Raw genomic sequence first — 24,595 nt, forward strand, 5'->3', positions numbered from 1 at the left:
GAATTTTTCTACTCATCCTGCAAAGGTCTAATAATGGGAAAACCACTTAGTCTTATTCTGGCAGCAATTTTCATGGATGATTTGGAGAGGAAAATACACCGTTACCCACTGGTGAGAAGTTTCATGTATTTATATATATATATATATATATATATATATATATATATATATATATATATATATATATATATATATATATATATATATATATATATATATATATATATATATGGATGATATCCCAGTATGTTTCACAGGAACAGCTAACAGAGAGTTGACTAAGTGTTTGAATTTCATCAATTCTCCCCACCCTCTTATCACATCCACAATGGAGATGTAGAGAGACGACTCTATAAATTCATTGGACTTGACAGTAACAAAAGTTAACAACAAACATGATTTTTCAATTCGTCGTGAACCGGCACATATAAATATTAATATCCGTATCAGCACAAAGTAGCAGCTATCAACAATATGCTCTACAGAATGATAAATGTGCACTTGTCAGAAGTAAATTTTAATAAAGAACTGAACATAATCAACAAATAATCGTCAACAATGATAACGATAGCAGTCTAATACATTCTCCATTATCAAAAAAGTTATATAGCCAAGCTTTGGAGGAAGTTTACCCAATTCGAAGACAAGAGGATAAAAGTGATAGAACGTTAACCTACTTAGGCCAACCCACTACAAATATTTCAGATTTTCTGCACATCAGAGATGTAAATACTGCTGTCAAAACCAACAACAACTTAGGCATGCATATTAAGAATAACAAGAATAAAAGTTCAGTTTCAGAAAAATTGGAAGTGTATAAATAATCATGTGGGTCATGTCCGATGTTTTATATACGTCAAACAGGAAGAACGTGTGAAGCCTGCATAAAGGAACACAAAAATAGTTTTCAGAATGGAAAAATGAATTCCACATATGCCACCCATTTACTTCCATTCTGGAAACTATTTTTCTGTTCCATAATGCGGCCTTTGAACGTTCTTCCAGTTTGACGTATATAAAATATCGGACACTTCCCAGAAGAAAGGTCAAACTTCAATGATCAAACTGAAATGAATGATTCGCCATTATTGAATCTAAAAATAGTTAAGTATATTTACGGTACTTTCGAAAAACTCATTCATGTAGTTAATGAATTCATATCTGAACTCCTCAGGTAATATGTTAGACTCTGTTAGAGTATAGAATGGTTATAATTCAGAAGTAACTTTCAGTATACGCTTGAGGAAGTTATTGTATAGCAAAACACGTGTCGCGGTTTTTGTAAAACCCTTTATAGTGAAAATCATACAATAAACTGTATTGATTAGTTCTATTCATATCAATTTTATTTGTTCTTTCAGAGATTTGAAATCATATTATATCGTATTAGTCAATGGAAGTTCAAACTAGTAAAATTCCTAACTTTTTTCATATATTACAGCTGGCTTTTGAAGACTCCACCTGAAAGTACCTCAAATGTATTGATATCATAAACCTGTGATATTTCTCCAGTGAAAGATTTTCAAAATTTAGACGATATTGTTGCGAGAAGATGAGTTAGTACTGACTACAAACTTCAAACTGATTTTCTATCTTCTAATTCAGAGCTCATATGAAATTCCTACAAAAAGTTGTACAGTCAATGAACTGATCAGGAAACTTTCGATAATACTGCAATAATAAACTTACGTATTTTTTGCTATTGTTATTTCTATTCTATTTCTATGCTATTTTATTTCGACGAATTTTTGGAATAATAGTAATTCCTAAGAAACTTTGTATAAGTATAGTAAGTAGGATTCGAAAATAATTTCATTGGATGTATAATAAATTATCACTACGATATAGAATTTTCAATAATAGAAATTTACCTCTGCTCTTATTGCCATTTTCCTCTTTCACTTGTTCTGGAATATCTTCTGGATCTGGTTTCGGTGTTTCATCCAAACTTTTTCCGCTTGGCAAATCCCCAAGAACTTTTTTCCATTTACTGAAAGGAGTATTCGATAAATCGTTAGATTCACCAGATCCAACCCTCCTTCGTCTATCCGTCATTTGAAACATTTTTCTTCTCTCTTCAGTTCTCTCCCTGCGTAATTGGATCTGAAATCAATTCCACGAGATGTGTTTGAATTTTTGAATTTTCATGAAACAATCAGAGTTTAGGAAGAGAATATAAAGGGGGATAGAGAGATGGTGAGAGGAAGAAGGGAGAAGAGAAGGAATAGAGAGAGAGAAAGATGGTGAGAATTCACTTGGTAAATCAGTAAGTCCTAACAAAATCCTTTGTATGACCTCAGAAACTTTCTAGGTACCATTTGCTCATATTATCACAATCAACTGAATCTTATGAAGAGAAGTATATATAATAATTTTCAAAGATAATCTATGCGTTGAAAACTACAGACCAAATACAACACATTTTCGATCCAATAGCAGACGACGCTATTTCGACCAGTCGACCAGTTTAATCGGTGGTGTTACGCTGAACCACGAATGCATTGCTGGACTCAGCTGAGCTTAAAGAACACGACGACGACATCACTTACGAAGTCGTCATCTATGGAATCAAGAGGGAGCTCAATCCTTGAAAATCAATTATATGTCGAAGCTCGACTTTGTAGTAGGGGAGCCCACGATGCAAAATGGGGATTTACTCGAGCGTCATAGAGACATATCAGGTTGCAAAGCTTAGATGATAAGAAGAAAAAACGTTATATAATATATACCTTTTCATCGGTGGGGAAAGCGGCTATAGATTTTTGAATATGTAAAAAAATACTGTTGCATGGACATACTCAAGCGCGTCAGATATTGATAGCATCAATGTCCTACGTATTTTCAATAACGTTCATATGTTAATCTGATCGTTTGCATGATGCGGGTGGTTGTATGTAAGGGTTGAAAGTAAAAAGAAAAAAATTCATTCGAGCTCGGGGGTGTTAAGTGCAACAAAAAATTCGCTATTTTGAAATACACATCAGATTAAGATATATATGGTTTATCTTCATTTTCTAGACGTGTTGTCTCATAATCTGACGATTATCTAGAGGGATTCGCCTAATCTGACAATTTTTGTTAAATTTTTTTTTCAAATCATTGAACTTGAATAATTGAGAAGCTCAGGAAATAGTATGCAAATAAATAAGTGTATTTTTTTCAAGCAGAATAATTGTATTCATAAGAAAATAAATTTTCAAAAATGCTCAAAAAATTAAACTTTTTCTTCTTTAATCCTTCTTCATCACGAAAGAGTCTCTGTGATCAGCTGTGGTGGCGTCATGGCAACAGAATTCAGAGTGGAGACGGAGTGAGAGAGTAATAGAAAGAGAAAAAGTGAAAGAAGAATAGAAACTCGGAGAGGGAAATATAGGTATCACACAGCTGCACGCATTAAACTTTATCGATGAATTTTTGTTATTTTGGTTTGCGAAAATCGTCAGATAATCGTTATCCTTGAATTAGTTCCTTCAAAATGAAAAAAATTAGCTACGCTCGAAAATGTCGAAATTACGTTATTTTTTTACAACTTTGCTGCCCTTCCCTTTCTTTACGTCACTCTCAAATTTTCAGATTACTGGAATATACACTTTTCAGCATGTAATTAACTCAACCTATCTCAATCTGACGCGCTCGAGAATTTCTGATGATCAATTTTTTTCACTAATCTGATCCTTTATCCTTCACGGGCGGCCTTATATATGAGGCTCATATTTGGTGGAGGTACTTAACCGGGTACAATTCCCGCTTGGGCTCCCCAATTATTGTAACTGACCGCTTTGAGGAGCCTCGTTAATCTTTGATATTGAAGATTGAGTTTTTATTGACCTCATGAATGACATTTTCGTAAGGAAAGATGTCGTCGCCATTGTTTCCTACTGATAATGTACGAGTTATGAAACATTATTTTCCCGAAGATTATTAGGTACGTCAAGAACAAGAAAGGACTGCAGTCAAAATTCTCTATATTGATGTGTAATATATAATAGAAATGTTTATTCAATGTACAATACATGATACAAAATACAAAATGACTTTACATATTATAGATCACGAAAGTATTCGGTATATTTTGTTCATTACTCAACATACGATGAATGCAAATACCAGTAATTTTTGGCAAAATAGAAAATATTGATTTCAGATAATACGATAGATACATGAGATATGTTATATTCAGGATGGATGGTCTAAATATTTTGTCTCGATTTTATTTGTTTCCATGTTCATTGGTATTTCCATACTATATAGCTGTTCAATAAAATTATCCTATATAACTCGTCACTTGAAAATGTTTTTCTAATAATAATTTCAGATTTTGTATATTTATGTGGTTTGAGAACATATATGAGATTAGTATTACATTGGAAACTAGATTAAACAAGAAGAAGAATCATATTTCAACTTAGAGAATTATAACATGCAACAAACTCAAAACGGGAAGAAAAAGTATATTTTTGTAAATGTCTGATATAGATTCTGATGTCAGGATAAAACAAGATAAGTTGAGCTGAGAGTTAAGAGAATGAATATAGTTTTCGTCTTTTATTTCCGACAATTTACAGATATGTGGTAATTCAGAAAAAATATAATTTTTCCCAAAAATGAGAAAAAAAACCTTCTATGTTTTTACTTTTTGCATCCTCGCTTGCATATTGCAAAATTTCCGTATCGCTTAGATTCGGGAACTTGTGGTTGCATTCCAAGAAATGGTTTGAAAACGTCGAATAATTTTTACCTAGTAAGAAGGACCTTCCATGTTTAGCATAAAGATTTTGAAAAATTTCACTATCCCACATAAACACTTAAACACTATTACACTCTGGGAACTCAAGCATATTAACTGTATATTTTATTGTCTAATATAATATAAATTAATTTGAAATTCCTGAAAGAATCTGTTAAATATTAAAACGATTAGCTGAAAAATAACAATTTCATTAAGCAAAACACTGAAATAACAATGAAATAACATACAAGCAACAACCAAAAGAATTAAAAAAAAATTAACTATTAACATGAGCTGAAAAATTAAAAAATTATTGACAAGAAACGAAAATTGAAAAATATAAAATTAAAAGGTTCCAAATCAAGTTACTTCTCGACGTTTCGATTGTTAGTATCTACAATCGTCTTCAGTTTCAATTTTCGTTTCTTGTTAATAATTTTCAAATTTTTCAGCTCCTGTTGATAGTTCTTTTTTTATTTTTTTTTATTGTTGCTTATATGTTATTTTATTGTAGTTTTAGTTTTTTGCCTAATAAAATTGTTATTTCTCAGTTCATATTTTTAATTTTACACAGGTTCTTTCAGGGATTTCAAATTATTTTATATCATATTAGACAATGGAGGTCCGAACTGATGAAATGCACCACGAAACATTGTCAACTACCTTCAAACAAACGTCCAGATTTCTCCATCTTGGCCACTTTATCTTTGGCATTAAAAAAAGGAAATCAGATAACCTGGGATGTGGTCTGAATTCTACTTCCACATTGTTTTTTCTGAAAATATTCCCAATTGTCTCTGTTTTCTTTTTACCAAAATATGTATATGTGTCGAAACCGTTATTATATTCTATCTGTATAATCATTCAAATTTTCCTATCTGGATTAGCAGATAAAGGTGGCTGTGCAACATTGAATTGTAGGCTGCTAATTTATGACTGTCGTGTTGGAAATAATCACATTGCACTCGAATTTATTCTGATTATGTGTAATGGTCATGTCTAGGAAATTAATATGTTTTTTCATCTTTGTTTCGAGTTCATAACTGTATATTTCTGTTGAGATTATTCATAAATGTCATAAATTGGTTTAGCTGTCGTGTAGTACGTCTGAAACAGGAAAGAATATCCTTTACACATCTGTACCAAAAATGAATACATTACCCAGGTCGAAATTTACTATAGTGGTCTCCATGCTATTCATGAATAAGTCTGCTAGAAGTGGACTAAGAGGTGATCCTATTGGTGAACCTGAATCCTGTTTATAAAATTCGTTGTTGAACAGTAAGCAACTCTGATTTAGGTATGCCATAATAGTGTGAACATGAAAGGTCCTTCAGACTAAGTAAAAATGATTCGACGTTTTCAAACCATTCCTTGAAATGCAACCACAATTTCCCGAATCTAAACGATACGAAAATTTTGCACTATGCAAGCACCTTGGAAATGCATGAGCATAAGCATTGCGGATGTAGGTAAGGTTAGGTTAGGTCCATAATGAGTGGGTCTTTTCGATCCTTCACCGCAACCCGCAAGGGTTTACTGTGGCTCACTTCTATTCACACTCGACCAAATAGACCCAGCTTCTCAACGAAGCCGATAAGTTTGTATGGTGAGTGGTCTTTCAGGTCAGATGGTGTTATGGATGTAATCTGCTGAATTAAATCCATCTAGTTCTCTCACCAGTTCTCAAATTAGCATATCCACATTGTCACAGGTCATCAAATGTCAGATACTCAATTGAGTTGGGGACCTCTGTCAGTACGCAGAGTAGATATATAGGGGTTAACATTATGATTTATTTTCAGTTTATTGTAATTGTATGTAAATGTCCTTATAGGACGAAACTGCAGTAACATTAGTCACAAATGAATGTGGTTAAAAACATATAAACTTTAATTTCTAATTTTTCATGATGAACTTCCGCCATCAATTTGTATCATTTTCCGTTAATTTAGGTCATTCTCGTCATTCTCTGCAGTAATGAATGAAACTGACATAATTTGTTATATATGACTTGATACAAGCTATTCAGTGTTACAAGATATTTGAAAAATTCAACTGATTATTTGAATAAGGAATTTCTCAAGTTCTGTTTCAGAAGTGTCATCAAGTTTAATATTAGAAAATGATCAGATTTCTTTAACTGAAACACTTAATCATATCATATTAGTAATACCTTAAGGTCATCATTAGCCTCTCTCAAAGCACTAGTCAGTGAAATCAAGTAGTAAATAATGAGAGTCAGCAAAACAAGTAGCGGAATAACTATACCAGGTGATGCAATATAATCCAGTACTTTCCTAAATCGTTCCGGACTGTTTTCCTTGATTGTTTCAGTAAAAATATGAAATATTTTCTTATATTTGCTGAATGGACCACAGTGCCAAGAAGGTCGAATCCAAACAATTGTGTATCCCACAGGAAGAACGCATAAAAAAAGCATCATCAGTAATAAGGCGTAATAAAAGTTATGGGACCTTCAACAGAAAAAAGAAAAATATTAGTTAACACACTCATCAAACATATTTGAGAAATAGTTGAGCTCAACAGAAATGAAAAATGAACAGGAGAAACGCTTGGTTGAATTATTAAAGCAAATATAGTCAACTTGAGAATGGTTTAACAAATAAAAACCTCAGTGGAAAATAGACAAAAGTAATTTTCTCTATCCTATATTCCATATGAATCTGTACAAAATAAAATGATCATCAATCGATCACCTTAGTTTGTGATTTCCACTGAATGCAAGATGTGTTGCTTCCTCAGACGTATTTAAATGAAGCTGTTGTATAGTGAAATAGGTGTCGCGATTTTTTAACTACTCAGAGCAAATCTCACAATAAAGCTTCATTTTAATAAGTTACGGATTTTCAAGAATAAATTAATTTCATAACATTCAATGAGGTTCAAAAAAATTGTGAGAATTAAAAAAAGAACTTTTACTGAATATAATGATTATCAATAGAATTGTATGTGAGAAGCAGTTTTTCCCAGGAGAGTTTTTTTCAAGACAATTGAATATTTTCAAATTTTTAGTTTCTCACATGTGTTATTCTCATATTGTACATTAAAAAATTCCAGGACATGACAAACAAAAAATATATTTATGTTTGTCTCAAATCGAAACATCAATTTAATTGATTCACCTAACATAAACACAACTGTCATACAGCAAAACTCTTTTCAAGACGTTTCATTAACCAAGTTAGTATCATCAGGGGATGATCTGAAGACTAAACAAAGCCAACTTGGTTGGTGGGAAGTAAGTTATGAATAGTGTTGCGAGTCAAGTGTGTTTGGAAAGTGTTTGTGTTGAATTTTTTCTTCTTCGGAAGTTTCAGGTGTACCTTTCATTCTTCACGTTTGCCTCCTCAGTTATTTCATTCTTCATGTTTGCACCCTCAGTCATTCCATTCCTTATGTTTGCATCCTCAGTCATTCTCAAAAACATACTTTCTGAATTAGTAGTTCAAAAAGTAATTTCATTTGTGACGGAAAAATTTGAAGTAGGTATTTCTATTCATTTTTATCATTTTTATTGAAGTGCTATCATTGGTAACAAAATCTACGTGAATCATGTTTGGAATACTTTTTATTTAAATTCATGCGCGGTTTATTTACCAACAACCATGATATGTGTGAAGCTATGGTATTATAAGCGAGAAAAATTGAGTTTGTTCGAAAAGAATTGCGAGAAAAGTTATTAAAAACCACATGATCACAATAACAATTATATTAAGCAAAAAAAACAAAATACAATGAAATAAAATACAAACAACAACCAAAAAATTTAAAAAAAATAGACGATGATGTGGGGAAGTACAAGTACTGGTTGTGGCGGCTTCTCCTCCTTGTGGAGCTATTGCTGTCTTTCAGCTGAAGCTTGTTTCATCATCACTTTGGAGTAACCATTTCGTTGAAGGTCATTTAGATCGTCTACATCAGAGGATTGTCGAAATGGATAAGAAGGATTGGGTCCAAATATAACATTAGAACCTGCTTCTAACATGGGAACACTATCCGTAGCAGCCTCACAAAAACCAGGCCACCAAACGTGGACTACGATTCCAAGAATTGCATTTACCGGATACCCTGCGAGTGCGGAGAATGATACATCGGTGGAACTAAGAGGCCATTGAAAGTTTGCATTGCCGAGCATAAGAAACACACACAGCGAGGAGAACCAGCAAATCAGAAATAGCAGAGAATATTTTGACTTATCAACATAACATCAAGTAGGCTCAAGCTAAAATCATCAACAAGGAAGAACACTGGTTCAGGAGAAATTTAAGCCGCATATATGTTGTCCAATAGTCAAGCTAGCGTAGATATACGTAACATATGGAAACTTCTAATCAAGCGGAACACGACCAACTCTCGTCAAATGGTCAGCTTCCGCTGAAACTAATGAAGCGGGAGGGGGAAAATGGGATAGGTGAAAGCACTCGAATGACCCATAAATAGTCAGATCTTGAAGGAATACGTCCAGTTGTACTAACAATCAAAAAGTCGTCAAGTAACTTGGTTTGAAATCTTTCTTGTTAATAATTTTTCAATTTTCATCTCGTGGTAATGTTTTTTTTAGTTTTTGGTTGTTGTTTGTATTTTATTCCATTATAATTTCAATTTTTTTTGCTTACTATAATTCAAACTTATTTTTTCAAATCAATTTATATCATATCAGGTAATGAAAGTCCGAACACTTATAAAATAAATAAAATACACGAAAACACTTTTGTCTAATTTCCATTAGTGGAGTTTCCACTAGTGGATATCAGATAAAGTGTGTCTATTCATTTCATTGAAGTGATAATGAATTTCCTCAAAATGAACAAGTCGTCAATTACACAAAAAAACAACAGGACATCATCAATAATAAATAATTTTTTATCTCTTATTCTGTCTTCAAATATATGATTCACTTTATTTTTCCAAAAAGAACTATTACATCATTGTATTTCACGAAATCAATCACTTGAAGAAAAATATTACCTAGATGCCCGAAATATAACTTCTGGAGGTGAGTTGCAAGTCAAAACGGCCCATGCTCTGAAGTACATCAGTGTATATAACTTCACTACATTCAAAGCTACAATTCCTGGAGAGAAAAACATTCCCATCCATACCATACCCTGATTATTCACGAGTGACAAAATATTTTCTGCAACCTTGAAATCAGCATATTGTGGAAATATTTTCTCAAGGTCCCAACACCAACATCTGCAATATAATTCAATAAAATACATTTTCTTGCTTGTTTACCACCCATACTTATTCATTACTCTCACAAAAATACCCCTGAAAAATTCCATTCCCAAGGTTGGTAATATTGACATAAACAAATCTGTCACCGTGAGCTTGACAAGTTCTTGCCCAAACATGGTCTCCCAGCATAGATTTCTTAACTCAGATTTTTTGGTATAGTTCAGCTTATATGCTATCCATACTTTTCTGCAACCTACACATGTTGGTATATTTGGATTTGTGTGTAGGTCTGAAGTATCGGTTGAAGTTTCGAATCGATAAACTTCAGTAGGGTCTACATACTCAGTAGGTTCCGTAAACAAATTGAGGTCTGTAGAACTTGGGAGTTTCAAAAAAGTAGTGAGTTCTGTGGTATTTTGCATAGATGGGAGCACAGTTGAACTGAAGTTTTCAAGAAAACTTTGGAAAGTGGACAAAGCCATTGTTATCGATGCATCATATTGATTTGAACTGGTGTAATTATAATATGGTACCACAGTTGTATCATCATAATCGGAATCTGCAATTGTTGAGTTATAAGAAATCGTAGTGGTGTACAAGTCATCTACGGAATACAGAATGTATGTTAAATAATCCATAAACAATTGCTGAAGGTCTGTGCCATTCCTTTCAGGATAGAATTCGAGAGTGTCATTCAGAAATGATTCATTTCCAAGTTTTGTGAAATTTACCGGAAACGTTCCATTCCAGTATTCCAAGAAAGTACCATTTTGCGTTATGTTCATTCCGAGTCCTTCCAGGAGATATCCAAAATTTTCCCAAATTGTTCCGTTACTTACATCTGAAAGGGTATCGTTCGAAGCAAATACCATCGTCACCAAATCATTTATACTATGCTGTAATTTTAATGAGACTTGAAGAGGTTCAACAGAAATGTTCCTGCGCAGCTCAGATATTAAACTCTCTGCAATTAGTTCAGCAGGCTGATACTCATCACAAGGCAGACATGTTTCGTTATAATACATTGTCATATTTGGACTGGGAGGGTTATACATGATTGACGATTTATTAAGTGCTTGAGTTACATTCCATTCGAATTCCAATTTTTCTGTCTGAAATTGAAATGAAAAAATTTTTAAAATCATACTTTTTTTGGTAAGAAATCAAAGAAGAGATTATTTACTGGAATTCCGATAATTGTTTTGGAAAATAGTTTTGTATATCGGGGAAGCTTCGAAAGACAAAATTACGTATATTAGGGTGTTTCATTTTCGGGAGATATTTTTTCCCGGTACTAACTGAAAATAGAAAAAAAAAAGTACTCCCGTCGAAAAAAAAAAAAACATGAGTCGATCAGAGTTTTCGCTATATCGAAAATTCGATTTCACATATAAATAAAACGGTAAACATTTTTTCCGGTTCCAACTCGATTTTTGGTATGAACAATTTTTGTTAGAAAAAATAGTATGCAGCTTTTGCAGTAAATTGAATTAGCTATAAAAAGTTCATTTGAGCAAACACTCTCCAATCAACGGTTTTTGAGTTGTAGAGCTGCAAAGGGAATGTTGATAATAATTGAAACCAAATTTTCTTGAAGTCAGAAATTTTCAATCTCACGGTTAATATTATTCACGATAGATGCTGTGTCGTTTCTAAAATTAACAATTCAGTTACTCAGTAGCATTTATTGTGAATGATATTCATTGTAATATCTAAAAATTCCAATTTAAAGAAAATTTGGTACCACTGATTATTAACATTCACTTGTCCAACTTAACAGCTCAAAATCTTTCGATGGGAGAGATATTTTTCTAGAAAATTCAATATCTTACGAAAGCTTTATATTCATTTTTTCTAAAACAAAAATTTCAATACCTAAAAATCGAGTTGGAACCAAAAACATATTTTTCCTGTGTTATTCATATAGAAAATCGAATTTTTGAATGAGATCAACGTCGAATTGACTTGAATTTTTTTTTTATGAATTGATATAATCAAAAGCATTCATGGACGAAACACTCAAAAAAATAAGCAAACCCCAGACACGTATTTCTAGCTCATTAGCTGTCAGATTAGGTTAGGTTAGGTTAGGTTGGGTCCAAAGTAAGTGGGTATATTCGACCCTTCACCGTAACCTGCAAAGGTTCATGGTGGCTCACACCCATTCACACTCGACCAGCTTCTTAACAAATCCGATTAGTTTGAATGGTGAGTGGTCTTTCAGATTAGATGGTAAGAATACGGCTCTGCCAAACTCTAAGAACCTGATTCGGTCTCCAGCGGGGCAGGCACAAAGTATGTGTTCTGCTGATTCATCATTTTCCAAACAGAGGCGACACACACTGTCTTTCGACAGTGTCAGTCTCTGCATATGATGATTCAAATGACAGAGTCCTGTGAGAATGCCTGTTAGACATCGTAGTTCATCCCTACTGTAGTCCAACAACTGTTTGGTATCAAGCTACGAAGGGTGAATGAACGCCTTGGAGTGAGCCAATCCTAGAAGATCGAGGAATGAGTAGGCTCAGATGATGAGGTGAGGACACTTGCCGTCTCTGACTTGCCTGCTGATTTTTTTGGATCCCTTTGACGAGACGATTTCCGCTTTCGAAGAGCAAAGTCCAGCCTTTTTCCCTGGTTTTCTTTACGAGTCGTCTCCTGAGAACCAACTGGTTTGCCATTCTTGAGATGGGTGTGAGCCGCTGGTTTACCACTACGTTTGGGTGAAGGTTTAATTGAACTTTTCTCCACTCGTACCCGCTTTAATCACTCTAACGGGTACATTAGAGTGACTCGGTTGAGTAGTTTCCTGCTGGGAGGGTGCCCGGGTTTTACGGCGGATTAAGACTTGCCCAAAACTAAAATGTGGTCTGAAACCCATCCTCGCCCACACGGCCATGGATCCATCGTCAACAGCGAAGGTCCACGTTTGACCAGGGCCTGAATATTCCTTGTGGAGCATAGTCCACTCCAAGGTTGACAGACCACGGTTCATTTTCCTTAATCTAGTGAGTACCTGATCAGAAGTCAGTCTGTGACTGCCTCCGTCAGGTAGGTAAGCAACACAGATATGTTGCTTCGGAAGTCCTCTGTGACGCATTTCAGAGTAGCGCCCTTCCACGGTTGCAAGATGTCATTTACACCAGCAAGCCAGTCGACGCTAACCTGATCCTCACAGATGACCTGTAACCATCCAGGCCAAAAAGCGCAGCTCAATACGCAGCTCATCCAAGTTCAATAATCGATGAAGCTGCCTCGTGTTGACTTCAGGGAAATCTTTAACACAAGATGACCTGACCGAAACCACAAAGTGCGGCTGGCTTCTGTTGATGACTTCGTGCATTTGTGTTGTTTCAGCGACCAAGTATTGCGTAACCTTGCATTTAGCTATACTGTACTGATGACAGCTAATGAGCTAGAAACACGTGTATGCAGTTTCATTATTATTTGAGTGCTTCGTCCATGAATTTTTCCTGCTTTTGAATATATCAAATTCATTCATTGAATTATCATCTATCTCGGATACTGAACTCGAATGTGATGAAGGTAGCTAAAGCTGCCTCGTAGTGACTTCAGAGATGACCTGTTGAATTTTATTCCTCATTATATTAGACAATATTATGTTAGGAATTATGAATGATCGGTATTCACCTTTAAGGGACCAGGTGATGCCATTATGTTTGATATTATTATTATTGTCATCACTAGTGACACTTTCCTCATACGCACGTGCGATGTTGATGTGGAAGAGATACGCAAAGAAAGAGGACACACAGGTTCGCGAGTGAATCTCCCTGAAATGAGAATTCGTTAAAAACCGTTTTTTCATCATTCTTCATGCGATACTGGCAAGACTATTCTAAAGCTACTCAGCAATCAGTAGAGGAAGTTGAGGATTCAGAAGGCAGAGACTTCACCGAAAACCAGGTCGGTTTCATCTATTCCTAATGCGCTGAGTTCCCTTTTGTTTTCCAATATACTGGCTCCGTATGCTATTTGCAGTATTTATCGAACAATGACAATTTTCATTTACCATAGAAAGCTGTAGCTGTACTGGCCATTACGTTAATAGTTTAGAAGAGTAATGGATCGGTCGATAGCCAAGCGGTTCGGCATGGGTGCTTTGTTCACTCACTCGAATTGACTGCCGTGTTGGTCGGTGGTTCAAGCCCTAGTCTGAACGATCGATCTTCACTTGCTATCGTCCAACCCGTGTTAGGAATCACACGTTAAAAGGTAAGACCTCGTTAATCCTTAGCTCGCACAAGTTTCGACTTCTGAGGGTTGTCGTTCGTAGGGGTGCGACAGCTGGTTAACGGAAAAACAGATTTTAAACAGATTTTAAACAGATGTACAGGACCATGCACTGTACTCAGAATTCATTGTATGTAAATTTTCATACACATTTCTTCCACATTTCCACATTCCACATTTCATTTTTGTCAAGATATATGAGTATTCTCAGGCAATACAGTATTGTTGTAGATCATCCCCTAAAAAAATTAACATCAACCGCCGCTGGTCGTGATAGATCAATTGTGCCGTGCTCAACTCGACGTGCGCTCGCGGCCGTTCTAGACATGGCATTGCTTCGAAATTAATGCTACCGGCTTCGGATGGGATGATGAAGAAATAATAGTATTCTTTTTTTGGTTTTTGGAATCTAAATTGCTGAGTGAACTCTACTAATTGAAAATTTTACCATTCATCCCAAAGTTTTAGAATGATTTAAAATATCAGCTGGTTAACGGAGATACATATTTCAACAGATTACGGGTTCAATTATGGATCTTATTGATAATTATATGAATCTACAAATGATAACTAGTATTGGAAACAAATTATCAATTATTCTATCCAGGTTTCCAGACTGCTTTATCTGGCACTTCTTAATTGCTTTTGGTGGAAAATTTGGAAAATTGAAAACTGATTGAATACCCCCGTGATTTTGGATTTTTACGTTCAGGAATTATTTCAGTAAGTATATTCCTATAATACAATTTCAGTAAATGAAACTGAACAAAATGGTTTTTTGCTGGAAAGGTCAAAAGAATACATATATTATTCTGCTGATCAAATTTCATGAGTAACCTGATTAACAATTTTTTTGTCTTGTAACTTGCAAAAGCAAATTACCAAAATAATTCATCATTTTTAGAAAATAAAATTTAAACTTACCATACCACTTATCCTCTCAGCCAGTGCATAAATCAAGGAGTACAAATTGAGCAGGTTGAGAACCATTATCCTGTAAAGTTGAGATAATATAATAGATAATAAATTTTCAACTATTGGAAAATATGACGTTCAACAAAATACTGTAGATTCAGGTCTGTGAGGATTTCTATCATCAATTAAATGAAAAATTATATGAATGAACGATAAAATCGAAACAGCTAGGGTCAAAAAAGAAGCAATATGTTTGAAGTAATTTCAAATTGGTAAACAATCGATTTCATTCGTGGTAGGTACAAAGTAAAAAGTATCAGTAGTTAGTACTAACTACTAGTACTCCCACTAATTTGAAGTTATTACAGACTACACACTCCATCCTGTGGATTTCAAAAGACGTATGAAACATAAACGATTTGTCGAAAAATATAATTTCACAGGTTTTTCACAAATTGTGAAACTTCAACTCAATACTTACAAGAAATAATACGATATTATTGTTGAAAAGAAAAAAGGAAATTGGTTCTCATTTTTTATAAAACTGCCTACAAAAACAATTTTTAAATTTCCGGTACGTCACTTCCAATAGCTATCTTGAAAAAATATATCTTGCAATTCTTCAAGAAGTGATATTTTCATAAACTCAGCAACAACGGGCTACGTAATATTTGCGATTATTATATATAGGCACAAAATCGTATAAACCCAAACAGAACCAGCAGAAGATAAAATAATTAATATATTCAACTTTTTAAACTGACTGAGAAATCTATTACTCAAAAACAATTTGTCTGAACACAAAACAGTACACGATGTAATTATTGCTTCATAAAATAATTTTGAGATGGATATTTTCCACCTCTATTATATATGTGATGTGAAATGAAAAGTTGTTGGTTGAGTCAACATGATATTTCACAATGTTATGTACACCAGTTAATGATCAATAAACTATACTATCAGATCACATCGCTCACCTTGCTAGTTGTAACCTGAGCTGTTTCCTTGGATGATACTGTTCCAAAAGACCTAAAACCTCGAAAATCATCGGAAAGAAGAAAGTGATCAAAGCAATCACAAAAGATGTTTCGTTTTTCCTCCAGAAATTATTTTGAGAATCCGACTGGTTTGATCGATCAACTACTATGATTATCAAATAAACTGACAACGATAGCAGTCCCAGTACGATCAGATTAACGAAAACTCTGCATCCTATGACTTTCCAACTGAAAAAGGAACCATATGAATTCACAGTTATAGTCAGATTTCATAAAAATGGTACAAGTGACAAACACACAAAATTTAATTTGAATTCATTACTATGACATTTTCAGCGAGGAATATCAGCGATACTTCATGTTCAATAAACAGCAGTAGTGTCAATAATTTGTCTGAAGAAGCATTTATTTAGCGATCGCTGCAAAAATTACTTATGATGCATAAAATGATATGTCAAACATGTTTCTAGTACCTACTCATCGTCAAGCTCATCATGATATGTTATTATCGTTAAGACAGGAATACAACTTTTTATTCAAATGAGCTAATCAAATCGTGGGTAGAGTCGAAAGATGACAACATTCTTGTCATGAAACTAATCCCTATCCAAATAAACAGTTTCATAATCAAGGTTTATGAAATACATAAGAACTTCTCTTCAAATTATCAAAATGGAACTTTCGTTCAGAAGTTATGCTGTATAAGAATGTTCGAAATTAAAAAGTGTCGCGGTGTGAACGATCTACACGGTATTGCATTCATGACTGAATGTTTCTATATTTATTAAATTTGTAAGCCGTGGATATGAATTATATTTCACTATAAAATTATAACTTTTGATTGCACTCGTACGAAGCAAGGGTGGATGATTAGGTGAGTTTTTTTTAAGACAGAACACAAGCATTACAAGAAAATCCTTGAGGCGCTCTAAGATCGGTGCCTGTGCGAAGGCAGTGATTCACATTGGATTTGAATCACTGGAGATTAAATTCATTTGGAAAACTTTCTCAGGAAATGTATTCCATATAACAGCAGTTCTCCAAATGGAAGGGTTCTTGAACAGTGAAGTTCAGGCTGTGCTGAGTTGAACCTTGAAACGATGAGCAGTCACAGTCTGTCATGCATTTCTGATATGTATCGTTCATGGTGTAATAAAATGTGCCAAGTCACTTCAACACTTCCCGTGAAAGGATCTATAGAAAAGAGACAAATCTCCAACCTTTTTTCGATTTTTCAGACTATCAAGGTTGCAAGTGATGTTCACGTCTTCAGTCAGGCGGATGGCTCTTCTCTGGATGGAATCCAGCAGCTACAGGGTATGGTTAGGGGCGGAGCTCCATATATAAGAACGTTACTCCATAGAAGCGGCTTTTGCAATGCCGGCGACATGATTGTGCCAAAACATATTGGTGTCCATTTTGACCCCCAACAAACTTACCGAACCAGAAAGTGGAATTGTCTGACCTGACATTTTTATATCCAGTTAGGAGACAGTTATCTTTCTGGAGAAAACCGATGCCTGGGTTTGTGTGGCATTGAAATGAATGTGGTTACTTTCACCCCAATTCGAAATTACTTGTAGATCCTCATTAATATATGCAACTTTTTGCTGACGGTGAAGATATTCATTCATCCGCTGATGTCCTGGAATCCAAATGGAATGACAAAACAAGTGTGTTGTCGTCAGCAAAGCAATATATTGGTTTCTTGTTTTTTCCCCAATAGAAAGAGGATTGAAGACGATATAGATCCCTGGGGAACACTAGCGTTGATGGTAAAATTATTCGAGAAATATCCATCGACGGCCACTTACAGGGAACGTTCTATCAGGAAGCTGAACAGCCATACATAAAAATGATCCGACAAGCCATAGCTTCGTAGCCTGGCCAGCAAACCTTCATGCCACACATGGTCGAAGGCTCAAGAAATATCAGCTCTTGATTCTCCACGTTTCTCGATTGCGTTATTCCAAATATGGGTGACATACGATAGAAGGTCGCCTGTTGATCTATGTTTCCGAAAGCCATGATCGCTCAAGATGTTGGATCCTTCCAAATATTTAAGAATATGGTGGTTTACAGATTTTTCCATGATTTTTGATATCACTGATAGCAAAGCGACTACTCTACAGTTATTTGAAAGATTTTTCTTGTCCTTTCTGGAAATAAATTGAACGCGAGCAATCTTCCAACCAGAAGGAAAAACCCGTATTTTGTGAGACAGTTTGGAAAGTCTGCAAAATACTGATGCGAGTTCATTTGTGCACTTTCGAATATGGACCTGCATTTATGATCCAAATTTTTTATCCGGCACTTTTCACACAATATCAAACTGGTCTCGTTATAAATTAGAGTGTTGATTTGACGATCACGATGTGAATATTTTTTCAATACGGCCCTGATAATCGATTGAATAGAGACCAATACCTGTCTTATGTATCACAGCTGATTGAAAATTCCATCATGGAAAGTACCAAGTACGAGTATTTGAAATGAGTTGATATCACAATTTTCGGTTCTGCAACCTTCAGAAAAATACCTGAAACTGCATGAACATTTCAACTTTCGCGTGGTATTCAATAAACACTGCGGCAGGGGTCAGTTAGTGGAAACATATACAATGAGAGCATTGAAAAACGTAAAAATAATATTTATCGATGATACAGTAATTTTAGCTGATATGGAGGTCCCGAGAGAGAAATGAAAAACAATAATGAGAAAATTCACCAGTAGAAGTGAATAGTTGATTTTGTCTAGTATCTTGGAAACTGAGGAGTAAGAATATTCATTTATCAGAAAACAGCATTGAAAACATTGACTATCCTTTAGTTCAGAAAATAATAAAGAAATTGAAAAAGGTATCATTTTTTTCTGATATGTTTCAATTAGGTGAAATTTTGGAACAGGATCTTCGTATATACTTCAAACTAGAAAAATAATATGCATATCGTCTGATTACCAAATTTATTTGAAATCTCAAACTCGAACTCAAATTACAATAACCATATTTATTAGAGATATTATTATGTTGAATTCTATCACATTCGCTATCTCAGAGATAAACTCACGGGTGACTACCAACATTATCACCTGAAATTTTCACAGGCATTGATATCTGGGCGGTGGAAAGTATGTTGAAAACAAAATGGATTCTTCAGAAATGCTAGCGGTGATTATAACGGTATTTTTTCCATACCAGATAAAATCAAATATCAAAAGTTGTTTATTGGCTTTTCTCGTTATTTTAAGAAACTTGAGTGAATTCATTTTTCCAACCGCTGACCTAAATCTATTTTTCATAATAAAACCTTCTTATGGACGATTTAACAAATCGACGAACAGAAGCACAAATTCACTGAAATATTCAGTTACAACAGAAAAAAGTACGATCAGGTGGTTCTTTAGTATTTTGTGGACAGTCTGTGATCATTAAGAACTCAAAACCTGTACTTGAGTGAAGTTCAATAGATTCTTCATTTTGCCCAGAAGCTTGGCCTCATTATCATCATCTGAAAATTTGAGTCAGTTGATAGTGTGGATATTGAAATTTTCGAATGTGAACATTTGTTCACATTTGTTCACATATGAACATTTGTTCGTGTAATTTTGAGTAACGGGCCATCAAGTTTATAATGAGGTGAAGAATTTTGAATTTGATGAAAATCGAAATCGAATGTTTCAGGCGGGATATAGAAAAATGTGTCAGTTACAACACTGGCTTTGTTTTTGGTTCCAGAATTTCAAAGCTATTCATTCGCAGGTATATGGGTAACATATGAGAATGTTGATAACCTCAAAACCTGAAACATCAGAGTGGCAATGAACTACAGCTACTTCAAGTTGTCCAAGCCTATGCGCAAGATTATGGTGCTATAGTATCTGCTATTGTTATAATAACTCCGAGTGGACTTTTTCAAATCGGTTGATCAGTGAAACAGGTGAAATCTGAATAGTAGCCATCTTGGTCACTAACGCAGAAGAAGTATTCATACCTGGAAATCACTATTTCAAAGTTGCAACTGGAAAAAACTTAAAATACTTTCGAAATTTTCTCTTCCATAGTGCAAAAAGTCATGATTGAATTATTTCACGTTGATAAATTAGAACACATCTAGCAATATACATTACTTTCTAGTATCCTTTTTCTTTTCGGCTTCTTCCAATAGAGCTTCCTTGAACCCCATGACAATCGACGCCACCCTATTATGGGCAGTTTCTGCATTTCCTATCATGTAGTCCCAAGCAGTGAACAATTTCCAAGAGAAAATGCACTCATCATCTTTCTCTGATAATTTTGACATTCTTGAATTTTCTGCCATTCTGAAAAAAATTAATTCTACGTCACCACTACGAAGAATGATATCCAATATTTATATAGATATAGATCTTCTTCTATCGTTATTGGTTCAATGAGTTCCAAATTGCTGCTTTTATTTTCATCTTCTCTACTTCTTAATAATTCCAATTGAACTTCAAATATATTGTAAACGATTCTGTTCAATGTGAGATAATAAAAATTAGTGGAATAGGGTTCATGCCAATTATCTAACAAAACAATTCAACGTACAAACCATATATTCTGATGCATTTTTCAATATAATTTCAGAGTTTCAAAAACCATGAAAACCAATATAAATATATCTCAGTTTCATACCACCAATACAAGAACTTTAGGAAGATTCTGCATACCTAGTTCAAGGAACTATGTATGAAAGTGGTTTTTGAAACAATGCATACACTACAGAGCCTTTTAGGAAATCCAAAAGATTAAAATCAATATTGATGATTGAATGTAAGGACTGCAATGCAAAATATTACGGACAGACAAAATGATCTATTAAAATAAGATATAAGGAACACTTAGGACACCTACAATATGGAAGACCAGAAAAATCAACAGTTGCCCATTATATTTTGTAACAAAACCATTCCATATACTTTAGTATTTGGAGATTAGTTATACAAATCAACAACAATAGGTACCTAGAGTAATTTTCAATGAGTAGAAATAAATAAACATAATAATATCATGAATAACGAATGTGAACCAATACCTAATAGCATACTATATAGTTTCTTAGAATAATACTTTAATTATTAGATCTACTTGACTATTACATAAGGACACATTGTAAAATTAATTTAAGACTACTAGATGAGGCAATATTGTGAAATTGATTCAAGACACTTAAGACACAGGTACCTAGAAGAGGTATCGATAGTATGAATGAGAATAACAATGTAAGTATGTTTAGTTTGATCTTCCTCTTGAAGATGATCACTTGGTGATCGAAACACGCGTCGAGGTGTGAAAATTACGGATTGGTGTTGGGAAAAACACCAGTAATATAATTTCAGATTCGATTATTCAAAGACATTATCACTGGATGACTATTCTGATGAGATGATAGTGAAATGATAGAATTCAAGTGATTTTTTGGCGAAAACTTTTTGATTTCTGCCAATCGATGATTATTCGTTGTTCGGATTTTTGCATAGATATTCACTTACAATAATAATGATCATCACTAATAATCTCAATGAACGAAAATGTGTATAATGGGAATAAACATTGAATGGTAATTAAATAAATTATATGAATGCTAATTGATCAATGAAGTGTATAGCACATATTGATTATTGCGTTAAAATTACAATTGAATACAAAGTGTAGGTACTATGTAGTTCTGAATTTCAACTGAAGGAAGAAAACAGAAATATTGTCAATTCGGATTTGAATTCTGTTATTTTTCAATTATCCCTATTTTTTCTGAAAGATTATTATATATTTCAAGGCCTGGATGTAATATTGATTTCTTCTAAAAATTTTAGCGATATAATTCAAGAAGTTGTTTGGTTTGTCTTATTTTATGATCATGGATGGTATTTATTTCTCTGAATGTGTACGGTTATGAATACATTTGAGATATAAAGAGGTTTTGAGTTTCTACTTCTACAAGTTCATACAAAAAATATGGGAATGTTTCGAAGGAACGAAAGCAGCAATTAATTTCAAAATAAACGGTTCATAAAGATGTGTAAATCATGCTTAAAAGTTACTTTCAGACACGAAACTGGAAGAGAAAACCATTCCGAAACGACTACCTCCATAGGAGAAGCGAATTACTCGAAAGAAAGATCACTTTCGAATCAACTACTTTCATATGGACATTGATTTTTACAAAAAACACTTTTGCCTATTCAGTTTGCACTCCAAATATTTTTATGGAATTGAATCAGATATCATTCACAGGATTGGAAGAAACTTCATCCACATGAAACACTGTCATCCTCAATGGTGAACATCGATGTTTCGGAATGAGACACTTGGATTATCGCTTCTCCATCATGTGCTTTTTGTAAAAATAAAACAACCAAGGCATGCGATCAATGTAAAGTTGCCCTCCATGATAAATGTTTTCTAGATTAGCATTAATGAAAAAAAGTTTTAAGTTTCTGTTATAAAATATACTTTCAATAACAGTTGGGTTTTATTTTCCTATATAATACCATAACTTGACATCCAAGAAATGCATTCTCAATTTCAAGTATCACACAACAAAAAGTACATTAATTTGCCTAAGTGGGTCGAAAATGACCCACATCATATTTCAAAAACGGACTTTCAAATTTTCATTTGTAGTATCAACCCATCATAAAAATCACATTTTTAACACATATACAAGTTTCATAAAAAAAATAAAAATAAAAAAGTTCTGGGCATAAATGGGTTAATACTGCATCTTTCAATTTAATACGTAAAATATCTGAATAATTCCCACTTTTTTCATTCTTTTTCTTTCTGCAATTGATTAAAATACAGACACAACCTTATCAGAATCACAGATAAAGCCATTCGTTTGTTTCGTGTCGTTTTGTATTGGTGTTGTCTCGGAAATTTGTTGTTGCAATGTTTTATATTTTCATTTTTTAAATATGTATTCAATATGTCCGATGGTTTTTAAAATAGTAATATTATTAACACGAAAAAACTACTTTTCGTTGAGTAATTTAATTAGGAACTCATTATTTCTTGTGGAAGTTTTTGTGGAAAGTATATTCATGGAAATTCTCTGTTACCGACCCCTGAAGAAAAATTTAATTGAATTCGAAACGTTGGCGAAAATACTACTGTTTTTTTTTAAGAAAATGATTATCCTTTTACCCAACCAACTCCTTTTTCGAAAAAATTATTGAATCACTAAACTAGTTAACTGATTATATTTATCGAATATCAGAAAAAATAAGTTTTACATATTTCAATTGAAATTGAGGGTACGTATATCAATTTATAATAGGGGAGCCCAAGGGGGCAATTAGGGATTTACTATAGCGCGGAAGATTATTATACAGGGGGGTACCTTGTACCCGGTTAAGTACCTACACCAAATATGAGCCCCATATATAAGGCCGCCCGTGATGGATAAAGGATCAGATTAGTAAAAAAATTGATCATCAGAAATTCTCGAGCGCGTCAGATTAAGGTAGGTTGAGTTAATTAGATGCTAAAAAGTGTATATTACAGTAATCTGACAACTTGAGAGTGACGTAAAGAAAGGAGAGCGCAGCAATCTTAAAAAATAACGTCATTTCGACATTCTCGAGCGTAGCTATTTTTTTTTTATTTTGAAGGAAATAATTCAAGGATAACGAAAAATATATAATCTGACGATTTTCGCAAGCCGAAATAACAAAAATTCATGAATAAAGTTTAATGCGTGCAGCTGTGTGATATCTATATTTCCCTCTTCGAGTTTCTATTCCTGTTTCACTTTTTCTCTATCCATTACTCTCTTACTCCGTTCACACTCTGAATTCTGTTGTCATGGCGCCATCACAGCTGATCACAGAGACTCGTTCGTGATTTATTTGCATGCCATTTCCTGAGCTTTCCAAATAATTAAGTTCAATGATTTGAGAAAAAAAAATGAAAAAAAAAATATTTTTTTTTGTCAGATTAGGCGAATCCCTCTAGATAATCGTCAGATTATGAGACAGCACGTCTAGAACATATAGATGAACCATATATATCCTAATCTGACGCACTTGTGTATTTTTTGCACATTATAATAATGGCCGCGAGTTTGCGTCAGATTGAAATCGTCAGATTATTGAATGAGAGTTCTTTTTTGTTGCACTTAACACCCCCTTAGAAAATCTGATGCGCTCGATTGAATTTTTTTCTTTTCTCTTTTAACCCTTACGTACAACCACCCGCATCATGCAAACGATCAGATTAACATATGAACGTTATTGAAAATACGTAGGACATTGATGCTATCAATATCTGACGCGCTTGAGTATGTCCATGCAACAGTATTTTTTTACATATTTAAAAATCTATAGCCGCTTCCCCCACCGATGAAAAGGTATATATTACATAACATTTTTTTTTGATACAAAAAAAAGGGATGAGAAAATCTTCCAATCATCTTTACAGCTTTACAACCTAATATGTCTCTATGACGCTGGAGTAAATCCCCATTTTGCA

The 24,595-nt window shown here is 33.9% G+C and overlaps 1 protein-coding gene across 1 annotated transcript in view; it reads right to left on the reverse strand.

The window, feature by feature from the left end:
- Tmc (Transmembrane channel-like) overlaps positions 1–24,595 on the reverse strand; it is a 68,307-nt gene that overhangs the window by 3,118 nt on the left and 40,594 nt on the right. The window contains exons 5-11 of the mRNA XM_074171889.1: positions 20,233–20,424; positions 16,084–16,332; positions 15,113–15,182; positions 10,001–11,046; positions 9,722–9,949; positions 6,906–7,206; positions 1,872–2,103 (exon numbers count right to left, since the gene is read on the reverse strand). Coding sequence (XP_074027990.1) covers positions 1,872–2,103; positions 6,906–7,206; positions 9,722–9,949; positions 10,001–11,046; positions 15,113–15,182; positions 16,084–16,332; positions 20,233–20,424 — 2,318 coding nt within the window. The remainder of the gene's footprint in view (positions 1–1,871; positions 2,104–6,905; positions 7,207–9,721; positions 9,950–10,000; positions 11,047–15,112; positions 15,183–16,083; positions 16,333–20,232; positions 20,425–24,595) is intronic.

The sequence above is a fragment of the Leptinotarsa decemlineata genome, unplaced genomic scaffold (assembly GCF_025532065.1).
Source record: "Leptinotarsa decemlineata unplaced genomic scaffold, Ldec_3_MD MMD2_tig00000035_RagTag_RagTag, whole genome shotgun sequence".
NCBI classification, from domain to species: Eukaryota; Metazoa; Arthropoda; class Insecta; order Coleoptera; family Chrysomelidae; genus Leptinotarsa; species Leptinotarsa decemlineata.